The sequence below is a fragment of the Crassostrea angulata genome, chromosome 2 (genome assembly GCF_025612915.1).
Source record: "Crassostrea angulata isolate pt1a10 chromosome 2, ASM2561291v2, whole genome shotgun sequence".
NCBI lineage: Eukaryota > Metazoa > Mollusca > Bivalvia > Ostreida > Ostreidae > Magallana > Magallana angulata.
The window spans coordinates 54069789-54081663 of record NC_069112.1 but is presented as its reverse complement, the minus strand read 5'-3'; the positions used below and the strand labels follow the sequence as shown (position 1 = coordinate 54081663).

Genomic DNA, 11875 nt, shown 5'->3' with positions numbered 1-11875 from the left:
TCTCTCTCTCTCTCTCTTCCCGAAAGCATGTGGTAAAATTGTTGCATGATAAATAAATAAACGCAACACAAGGCATCATTTAAATAAAGATATCAATTTATACGATTTCGTGAAACGTATTAGTATCTAAGGAAAACACTAACGCTTATTAATGAATTAAAATCTCAAATCTATATATTTAAAAAAACCCAAAACAAACCAAAACAGATTTAAAACGTTTTAACATATACGCAAAATTAGCAGATAAATATACATTTTATGATAAGTAAGATACCGTTGCAATGTTATGCGATAACAAGACTTTCAGCTGCATCTAAGTTGTATCTATATACAAACTTCATTATTGATTTTTTAACTAAAATGAAATGTATACTTGACGCAATTTGTATCCGAAAAAACCGGCAAAATGTCTATCAAACAAAGTAACTTACCCATGTAGATCCTTTATAAATTTCGATTAAATAAGACTATGCCATGTTTGTCTTTTGATGTCTATAGAGATAAGTCTGATATAATATTTCGTTCTATCATTGGCCAAAATCAAATGTTTAACATGTTAACAAATGAAATTTTCATTTATGATTTTGCAACTATGAAAAATAATTTCTGAGAGACGTTTTTGTAGTTATTATATTGCCTTGTTTTCCTTATTTAGTTATCTGATCATAAATCATGTATTGAAATTAACATAAATATTTGTACCGGCATTAAAATCCAGTTGAATTTCTGATTATTAAAAGAAACAATATTTAGTCTACATAGCATGATCATTATAAATTTAATGTTAAATGTACATACATGTATATCACGTAAGAAAAATACCCAGTGCAAGAAATAGAGTTGATTTTAAAATAATCTGTAAATGAAACAAAAACAAAGTTTTATTGAAATAAAAAAATGACTATAACAATTGGCAAGTAGAACAAAAATGTAAAAATAATGAATCTGTAGAAAAAAAAACTTCAAATGAGAATATCATTATAATAAAAACGTTTAAAGCTTGACAAAAAATGATCTATAATTTGAATACAAAGTCGGAAGTGTGTATAAATTTCCATTGCATATTCATTGCATTGATGACTTGTGTAGCTCAGATTTAAAACAGAATGAACAACTGATTTATCATTATTACACATAATACTGCGGTATGAGATCCGTGTCCCCACCCACCCCACCTCCATTACTTTGTTAAAATGGAAGCAAGATACTACAACACCTAAATACTGACATCATAATGGTGTGTTTCCAATTTTTTATGTCTTTCTACACAATTTAGCATTTAAAAAAATACTTTATCATTGCTTCTCTTAAAAAAATTATCATTATAATGCCATTCTTTACAAATCTGCACCTTTCAAATTAAATGAGAAATATGATATACCCTTTCCTAAATAACGGTGAAATTGTAAATTTTAACATAAAAAAAATGCGTTTGAATTTGAAAATTAATTTGAACTATTCTGACACTTTCATTTTTTAAATATTTTTTTTCAACATCTTTTTTATTATTTATATTTTGAAAAAAAAAATAAAGTTATATGGAAGTATAGAGATACATGTACATTTGGTAGCGGCTGCTTCCATCTTAAACTCTTTTTCGTGGTTTAAGGGGGGACATACTGTTATATTGATATGTACCTCCCCGGGTACAATATATGCTGCTATAGTGACATGTCTCTTATTGGTTACAATATATGCTTTCCGATTCATTTTGGTTGTAGTCCAAAACAGTACGGTATATCATCTCGTACTCCTCCTGTGAAAGGGAAAAAATATAATAAGAAGTGAAAAGGGAAACGAATTTGGGAAATACTAGAAGTCACATGCATATTGATATGCTAGAATAAAATTATTAGTAAGCTACGATTGTGGATAATTTTGAAAAAACTATCAAGGTATAGATGTTTGAAAAGAATGTATATTGATTTGAAAATAATATATACGTTAAAATGCAAAATATGATGTTTCCAAATCATTGATTTGTACCATTTATAAGAAAGTCAAATGATTACATTACTGTAATACTTTGTAATTTTTTTTCATTTAATTCTTGTAATAACACACCCGATCCCTTTTCTAATATACAGAGAGTATTATATTATCGGACGTTCTAGTATCCTCGTTGTCACCCACACGTAAATCAAACGTCCACCTTCTCTGACTATCAATTCTGTAGCATTTTTCTCCCCTTTCTCAGAAAAACGTTCATTGACTTAAAAAAGTTTGGAGCCCCCATCTGCCACATACCAATCCTTGGCTTGGAAATATGGATTATACATTCCCCCTTCCCAAGCACAATTTATTTATTCCCTTACAAAACAAGACTAGTCCTTCTTACTTTCTTTCTGATCACACCAATCACTGACGTTCAAATCTGGAGTAATCTCCCCCAAACGACAACCTTCCCCCAGGAGAAGTTATTATTCACTTTACAAAACACACACTTACCCGACTTACAAGGTGAAGAAACATAATCATTTTTCCTTTCCCAAACCCACCCATTTGACTTTTAAACTGATAAAAAAAATGTTGCAACATACCCTCTCTTACCCATTCCAAATACATGTTGGACACCTTTTGAAAGAAAACTTACAAATTTGGCACAAAACTCCGGTCGTCTGATCTGCAGCTGTCTGACGGCGGTGAATACGTCCACTCTGTCATCCATGTTCATCTGTTGGATGACGTTATGGACGGCGACAAACAATCCGCAAAGGGAGGCACCGTCACTGGTAATGAAAAGAAAACTTATGAGAGAGATAGAGAGAGAGAGAGAGAGTGTGTGTCATCATCTTATGATATGTGAAATGTTTTAGAATTAACATAATCCTAATTTGCCTGGGCTAAAAGAAAACATCTTTCAAAAATGCCTATTTCGAAAATAAAGGACAATAGATTTCATTAAAAAACTATTTCAGTGAATGCTCCACAGGGATATGGGAATGAAGCAAAAAGAAGTTAGATTTTATCACAATGGCTTTGCACCATGTTTTACCTGCTTAAAATGGTAATTGGGTTTTTGGTTTCTAAATTAAGAACTGCCGAAACAAGACTCCGAAGCTGGGACGTGTCAACAGAGGACTTTCCTGAACAATGTATTTCAGCATCTGGTTCAATAACCGTCACAGTATGATCTTCATCCTTAAAAATTGTAAGAATCATGACTGTCTTTTCATTTTGAATATTTTGTTCATTACTGTTAATAAATAGATATTTATCACTGTCATTGATGAAACAAAAGAATTTGAAAAAAAAATCTTATTACAATTTTGTTTTTACACTCAAATTGCTAAAATAAATGGACATTAAATATGCTCTTCATACATACTCCCTCTTTATGTATTTGGATCACGTGAGAGGTGATATCAGTATGTGATTTTGATTGATGAGTAACAGAGTATGGTGGAATCTTCAGGGAAGAAGATACTGCAGGGAACCATGCATGACTCTAAAACAAAAAAAAAATTAAAGAAATAAGCCACGTGTCACATTTTATGCACTTATGATCTTTTGTTTTTTTTGATGGGAGCAATACATAAAAAAAAAAATACGAAATTTCAAAAAAACAAAACAAAAACAAAAACAAAAAAACCCAGTGGCTTTAATACCATGAAAATTACATTTATTAGTACATGTTTATCTATTTCAATTTTCATCTAAACATTTACACATCTGTGAATGCAACAAAAAAAGTGAAAACCAACAAATAAAATAATATAAACCATGTTATGTAGTTTTGTAGAATTTAACCTCATTGAAAAGAGTTTGAATCGCAGGAGTATGCTTTTTAAAACATAACTTTACATAGCTATAAAATATACCGATTCTATGTATCGCAGTGGTTGCAGAGAAACGACTGTATCTGATTCATGGTCATTTAGCAAGCGCAAAAGGTCTACAGCGTCCTCTGGTGCTGGATATTTCGTCACAATAAAACCCTGTGAGTTGGTAAATGACTACAAGCAGAGTTCATGGTAATGTCAGTGAAGCAATCAAGGTACATGAACAACAATATGTAAACTCTAGTTTTATAAATTTGACTTTTGACATTAACACTCAACCACAGATAAAAAGAACAAATATGCTATTTTCTACTGGTAAAATGACAAAATTACTAAACCCGGATGAGAATGTTTTTAAAAAATAAAAGTAACAGATGTAATTCTGATAAGAATGTTTTGAACACTTTACCGACACGGTAATAGCATTGATGTAACTGCCTCGTTTTGGAATACCAGTGGACAGATGCAGACTGTATTTGTCAACTGTAAATGAACAAATTACACGAAACAATTGGTTCATCAATCTACATGAAATCACGAACATTAACAATTAGAAGGGAATCTTAAACCATTTTTCATCTGAACAATGACAACGTTGCAGTTTCATGATTATTAATAAAACTTAGTACCTTATCTGAGAAACTCGTACTTACGAGGCAGAATTTCACCACCCTGCTTGTCTGCTCTAGAATTCATGGCAAATTTGTAGTCATCCTTTGTATAATTTGGCCGAATTTTTGACAGAAACTGAAAAGTAATTGAAGATGAATATAACTACAATATCATCACATAAGGTACAATCGTTACAACATTCTCTTTACATGGTATTTTAGTACTAAAACCTCCATTTGATGTTTACAAAATCCATTTACAAAGAATTTTTTAATGCTTCCCTTCAAACACCACACTTAATCTTGCAATAGATCTAAAACTGTATGATACAATTTTACGCATTATTTGTTATTACTGTTTTTTTTTAATTTATGAACACTGTTAGCGTTAGCGAATTCATGAAATTTCTATAACTAATTTTCAGAAGTTTAAACTGTCAAAGATGCATGTAACTGAACTTAGATAGGATAAGTTTATTTTATTTTGGTCATCAATATATTTACAGAATAGAAAAGAGTTAATCAAGCATGAACAGGTGTCAACTGTGTTCAATTCTGTATTGTTCTGTTTGAGAACAACTCAAAGCATTGCTCATGCAACTGGGATTATTTGTTTAACATTATTTCAATCATATTATTTGTTTATGAATCCTATTAATTTAAAACTAGACTTCATTTAACATGACGGGTAAACAAAGTATAGTTTTGAACATAGTTTGCATCATACAAGTGTCTAACAAACCTGGAATTCTTTGCGAGCTGGATTTTGATTGGCTGGAATATTCGTTCCCGCTTTATTTGCTTTACTAGAAAATTCCGCCATACTGTCCGCCTTAATGGGTGCTTTAAAAATTTCGTTTAAAGCAAGAAAAATAGTGATGTATTGTTCCTGAATGAAAAGAAATGTATATACATCAGTGTAGTCAGTGTAACAACCCTTCATTAGTTATATGAGTATATTAATCAGTATCTTTCACTAGGCGGGGACTAACAATAACCTGTGTTCAGTTGTTTTGAAACATTTCAAGAAATCTGTGTATTTTGTTTAGTAAATCAATTACATTTGATCATAAAGGACTATATTATGAATTAGCAGTAGGACTGTAGCTCCCGGTCTGAAAAAATTCGGATGGACGACCTGGAAGCTACAGTGCATCCCATAGTAAAAAACTGCAATTTACGGCGCACAAAAAAGTGCGCTAGGTTTGGACTGATTAATCTCATTTACGATCACATTCTGTACAAATATTTAATCCCAAAAAATTCCTCGGACATTTTACTAAAGATATTGTCACTTCACTTGCCTCTGATATTCTTTTAAACAACATCCCCAGCCCTGTAAATTAAAGTGGTGCAAGTTTGTTTACATTTAAAAATGGCGACTCTCGATCTCGACGTAAATTAACATACTTCATTTTCAGAGGTCGGTTATCATGTTTAAGAGAAAGTCTGAGGCAAGTAAAGTGACGATAGGAGTAGTAAATTTGCTGATGAATTTAATGGTTCTAATTATTTTTACAGAATTTGTGTGAAAATAAAAGGTTAATAAGTCCAAAACTAGCGCAATTTTTTGTGCGCCGTAAATTGCAGTTTTTTACTATAGGAGGCACTGTAGCTCCCAGGTCGTCCATCCGAATTTTTTCAGACCGGGAGCTACAGTCCTGCAGCTATATTGGAATATGTTATAAATTATCATTTGCGTACAACACTGAAAATAAGTACTTGAATTCATCACGTGTTCAAGCAGATAAAAACAATTTTTACTTCTTCTACATGTATATTTGATAACCTCCGTCTCCCCTACTTCTACATGTACATGCATACTTAATTACCTTAACAGACAATTTCATTAACAAATCAAATCTGATACGAAACAATGAGTTTGAGATGAAACTTAAGAAATACAACAAAATGCAGTACCCCTCAAAAATATCTAAGATACAATTTAACTTGATTAAATTCCAGACTTACGTATGTTTGCACCATAGAAACTCTGTTCTGTCTCATTTTCGCTACAAATTCAGCCACGTTTACTATTCCCTTTCTCTTGCCCATCTGAAACAGGGCGTCCAAAGCAATGTAGGTCCCCGTTCGTCCTACACCAGCGCTAAGTAAAAAAAGTATATTAAAAAGGGCAAAAGCAAGTAGCAGTCCGCTTATGGATTATTCATAATCATATATATCGTTGATACTTATGATTTATAACGTCAAGCATTACAAACCAAAGCACTGCCATTCAGTCAACTGAATGTTAATTAGAAGGTCTAAAAAGTTGACAAAATTACATTATTCCTATGTCATTCAGTAACAGTTTAGCTACATTTCAGTCAAACCTATATTTGACTAAATGGCAGAGCTTCACCCTGTGTATATAGTTTACATACCTTACATAGTGATCCAAAGGCTATGAATATTTTTTATTTAAATTTTACCATAGGAATTACATGTTACATGAATTTTCCAGTGGTCAGTGGCAGATACCCCCCCCCCCCCCCCACCGGCCTCAACTAAGTTTGCGCATGTTTATTTGAAAGAAAGCCTTGTTGGTTTTAGTAATAGTTTTGTTTACCTGCAATGTACGGTTGTGGGACCTTGACTATTGTTGGCTGATGTATTCATGACGTGGCTATGGAATGATAGCAAACCCAGCGGCTCTGGAACTCCGTGATCCGGCCAGGCAGTGTAGTGATATTGTGTTACTACACGTGTGTTCTTAAGCTTAAGAGTATACTCACATTTAAGTCAATATATTGTCAATATATTGTCTTTAATTAAATAGATTCATACTGCAATCATCTCATTGGTTAAAAAAACCCTAAACCAATGAACTATTAAAACAAAACGAGGAACGTATTGGAAAAATTTAATGTAACTTCATTATTGTTGTTTATCATTATTTTCTTAAACAGTAAAAGATGCAATGAAGCCATTATGATTCTCAATACTGTTTATGAGAAAATGCAAATAACATAGGAGAAGTCTGGTGTTATCTTTATGTTTGAAACTGAGTGCTTTTGGAAAATGTTACCGAGATGAAACCCCCAGCCTCCTTATAAAAAGAAATACATGTAAAAACGAGCAAACATTTAAAGGAAAAATTATGAATATATACTTCTTTGTTGTACACGGAGAGTTGGCGGGTAGTGTAAAATGCATATTCCTTCTCCTCCAAAAGCGTAACCAGCACTGGTCCATACGTCGCTGGCTTGTCTTTGTCGGGCCAATACTTATTGCATTTGAGCTGAAAAGTAAAATAAGATATGTAATGTTTATGAAATTTGGAGTTGTTTAGCAATATATCCCTAAATGGGGAATACAATGAAAGGATAATAAATACACACACGCAAAACAAAAACTGTTAATCAAGTTTTATTCGCGTGCGAGAAATTTTTGCGAGATTTGCGAGAGCCTCTTCGTCGCGAATATTTCTCGCCGCGAACTAGTCTTTGACGTATGGGTGTTATATCAAAACGAGTGTGGATAAAGAAAGGTCGCGAAATATAGTTGTCGCGAACTAGTTTATCTCAGGCAAATCGCGAAATATAGTCGTCACGAATAAAAGCTGGTTTACAGTAATAATGGTTGATCGTAAACACACACTCTTTTAAAACATAAACAATATACAAATACAGCAATATAACACATACCCATGATCACCGATAAATAAATTAAATAAAAGAATATCATAATTCTACAGTTATTTTGATTAAACAAAGGACCCTGACATATCAAAACTTTTAATTAACTTCTCCTTTCCGTTAACGCCTAGTCCCTTTTTTTAGCTGTATATCTGACTTTAAGATGTGTTCCCAAACATAAAATGTGTCACACTCTCCGCATTTTTTTTGTATGAAGGCGCCACAAATAAACAAACCTTTTCACCCTCTTTGAGGTTTGTCACCATGACGATGGTAGTCACACGTTCTTGCCAGATCATACGCCAAAAGTCCCCAAGTGTGTTTGGTTTCGGTCCTTCAAAACAAGAACAATACTAATACTGATTAAAACCATTCTTAATGTAACAGGGACTTTAAAATTGTATCATATCGTTTTTAAGATGTTTCCATCTAGTTACATGTAAAAAGTTTTAATTGTCATTCATGGATTGATATCTTGGATTGTATAAGGATCTACAACAAAAAACCAATATATTCTGTATGTTAAATACATTGTAACAGTATCCTTTTTGAAAACGTATATTATAATATGCGTTTCATAGATTGTGTAAGGAAATCATGTACTATCACGTAGAACCCTAATGTTTTAAAACATATATAGCTTTTTCGTATAAAAGATCGTAAGCTTTTTTTCAGCTTCATGTTCATATATAAGTACTCTATTTATTTCTGTTCTACATGATTAATCCGACATAAACTTTAAAATTGCTGAACATGCGAAATAAATGCTCTTTGACGAGATCAATACCATTTATATAAAACTATGGCCAAAATTTACTACACATTGCTCTTACTTTTGCCTACTTTCAAAGAACTCCTCCAAAGTTTTTTTTAGTATACATTACCTTGAGCAGCGATGTATTCCTTTTTCCGATTTGGACCCTTAAAAGAAATCAAAAGTACAAAGTAAAAACAAAACCGAAAAAAACGCAGTACACTTTTGGGGACTGTGATTGTTTTCAGAGTGGAGATAATTTTTTCACAGTCATTACACGTAGTTTTAATTTTTTGAAAATAAATAGGATTGGAAAAGGCTTGCAATGTAGAATACTGTAAATTCCTAATTAAACGCGAGGAATTAATATCCGCGTAAAATCGCGAGAAGCCCGTCTCGCGAATTCTAAAATCTCGCTGTTAATTTTGGGACACATGTAAACTACATGAAACTTTGATAAAATTTCGGCAATCGCAATTTTATGTACTCGCGATTTGATGGCAAATCGTTGAATCGCGGAATTAAGTACTCGCGTAAAATAAGGAATCTACAGTACACAACGATATCTATTTTTTTGTGTAGAAGATACAGCACAATTCCTGTGAAATATTTATAACAGTTCATAGGTTCTGTAACCGATGGTACAAAACTAAGAGATTGGTGAAATACTTTTATAAACATATACATGTATGTTTGTTTAAATCTGTTAAAACACAATTGTTAATGACTAAAAAAGTCCATGTTATGGCTATTTTTATAAGTCACAGATGATCTACATTTATTAAAAAACTGCATTTCAAGGTCGTTTAATAAACACATGCTTAAAATACAAGTACCCAGCGTAAAATCATAATAAAATAAAATAAAGTTAAAAAAACCCAACAACACCAGCAACAACTAAAAAAATGTGTAAAAGACCAAGTTCAGGTGAGGTTTGATTTGAATAATCTCTATGTAATTAGCATGGATATACATGTAATCAGCTTCTGACAAAAGACTTACAACGCCGCACGGTAACGTTCAAAATATGACGTCAAGATGACGCACGTCCAGCTGATAGAAATACCCAAATTTAAAATCACGCTGGGTTTCTTGTGCTTTTCACCTTAAAAACTAAAACATCACTATATTACTTGTATTAATTGTATCCCATATGTTCAAATATGTTCGAGAATCATAAACTAGTTCTCAGGAGTTTTCATTTTTTAAAGCTTTTTATTCTATGTACCAAATATTTACAGATATTATACACAGGATGAACCTCTGCCATCCAGTCAACTGAATGATAACTGAATGGTCTGGAAAGGTGACTGAATGGCATAGCTATGCTATTCCGCCACATTTCAGTTACCTATCAGTCACCTTTTAGTTAACTGAATGGCAGAGATTCACCCTGTGATAATTTCTTTCGGGCTGGCTGATGTCCAATATACAGTTACCACCACAATCACAAAATGTTTTTCGCACCATGTAATTTTTGCCCCATGTAACATTCGCCCTTTTACACTTGCAAACAATTTTGAATTAGCTGGACACAGTTGTGTTTAAATAAAAAGAATCGAGACAGTCGACAATTAGTCGAGTTTTTTATTAGCCCGCTGACAACTGGGTCGAAATGGGCGAAAATAATATGGGGGTTGTGTACCGTATTACTAACCTCTATGTAATTCGCATGGATATAATCTGATTTTTCACCTCCTTGGGTGTCCAGTACCACTCGGGAATGGTCATCTAAAACAATAGGTATTTTTTGATCGCTTGTAATGCATAACCATTTTAATAAAAAATGAAAACATAACATGTTTACTATGTTCACTTGATTTGAATCGATACTTAAAATAACATGTAACGATCAATCTAAAATTTGAAATTTTATGAAATGGCGATAAATGGTCAATTACATACAATTCATAGAAATCCTGCAAAATAAAAATTCTAAATGAAAATAAACTTACAAGGAAAAGTTGTTTTATATCTATTCTTAGGAACATTTTCAGGTTTCTTTCCAAATTCACTTGTGTGTAGCTCACCACTTGGAAGAGCCTATAATACAATTTTTATCAGAATTTTTTTTTATCACAAATAATAAGAATTATTGTGTCAATCATTTATTTAGCTTTAAGCCAAACCTCCGTCAAATTAAATACAATAGTCCCTCCCCAAATGCTGTTTTATATTAGTACACTAAAAAAATAAATACTGAAGTCATCGAAAATGTATTTGGGGTGACAAATTTATGTCACCCCTCTTAATTTCTAATCACCTCTTTTCTTAATATTGACACCTTTAGTTACTGGCTCGTAAACATTAAATGAATCAATGAAAAAGGATACAAAACAGTCTCAGTTTACTTTTGCATTCTTAAGCTGTACAATGGGACCACAATAAAGTACAGTGTTTCAATTTTTAAAAGTATCTCCTCATAAACGTTAGTAAAAGCAGATTTCATTAATCAAAACAAAATTCTTTGATAAAAGAGTTCTGCTTCAAAAGACACATTTTAACAATCATTTAACATTAAAAAGATATTCACCTTCATGCCGTCTTACTATTTCTCGAAGACTGAGCAACATTTTTTTTTCATTAAATGGGTTCTTTTATAACACATTCTGTGATAAACTTTGACCTTTACCGCATATTCCTTTCGGAAACCTTCGTTGTCGTTTTTTCCCTTCTCAGCGATAGCAGCTTCAAGCTTATCAATAGCTATATCGGGCGTTGTCTTGGTTACGTTAAAATATTCGGGATCCTCGACTATCATCCCATTCACACCTTCGCTCAAAGGTGTTGTTTCAATGGCTGGGCGACCATTGCTTGAACCTTGAGTATTTATTTTCGAGTAACCCTGTCCTGTAAGCTTCATCTCATCATCCCTTCGATTGTTGTTCAGCGCTTTAAAATATTATGTTAAATATTTACAAAATGATATGTTACACCAAGCCCCAACCCCCCAACCCCCCCCCCCCCCCCTAAATTAAAAAGAAAAGAACCTGCAAGAAATACACTATTATACTTACGTTGGCCGTGTGGACTAGACTTTCGATGCCTGAACACAAAAAAAATTGTACAACTCAATCTTAACATAACCAC

The 11875-nt window shown here is 32.6% G+C and overlaps 1 protein-coding gene across 1 annotated transcript in view; it reads right to left on the bottom strand.

The window, feature by feature from the left end:
- Positions 1 to 145: 145 nt before the first annotated feature.
- LOC128170562 (uncharacterized) overlaps positions 146 to 11875 on the bottom strand; it is a 39326-nt gene continuing 27596 nt past the window's right edge. Inside the window, exons 26-42 of the mRNA XM_052836348.1 lie at positions 11803 to 11831; positions 11418 to 11677; positions 10741 to 10828; positions 10443 to 10516; positions 8916 to 8952; positions 8268 to 8365; positions 7506 to 7634; positions 6963 to 7111; positions 6365 to 6500; positions 5136 to 5282; positions 4436 to 4529; positions 4192 to 4265; positions 3822 to 3956; positions 3329 to 3448; positions 2996 to 3141; positions 2594 to 2729; positions 146 to 1756 (exon numbers count right to left, since the gene is read on the bottom strand). Of these exons, the coding sequence (XP_052692308.1) occupies positions 1679 to 1756; positions 2594 to 2729; positions 2996 to 3141; positions 3329 to 3448; positions 3822 to 3956; positions 4192 to 4265; positions 4436 to 4529; positions 5136 to 5282; positions 6365 to 6500; positions 6963 to 7111; positions 7506 to 7634; positions 8268 to 8365; positions 8916 to 8952; positions 10443 to 10516; positions 10741 to 10828; positions 11418 to 11677; positions 11803 to 11831 (1930 nt within the window). The 3' untranslated portion in view covers positions 146 to 1678. The remainder of the gene's footprint in view (positions 1757 to 2593; positions 2730 to 2995; positions 3142 to 3328; positions 3449 to 3821; positions 3957 to 4191; positions 4266 to 4435; positions 4530 to 5135; positions 5283 to 6364; positions 6501 to 6962; positions 7112 to 7505; positions 7635 to 8267; positions 8366 to 8915; positions 8953 to 10442; positions 10517 to 10740; positions 10829 to 11417; positions 11678 to 11802; positions 11832 to 11875) is intronic.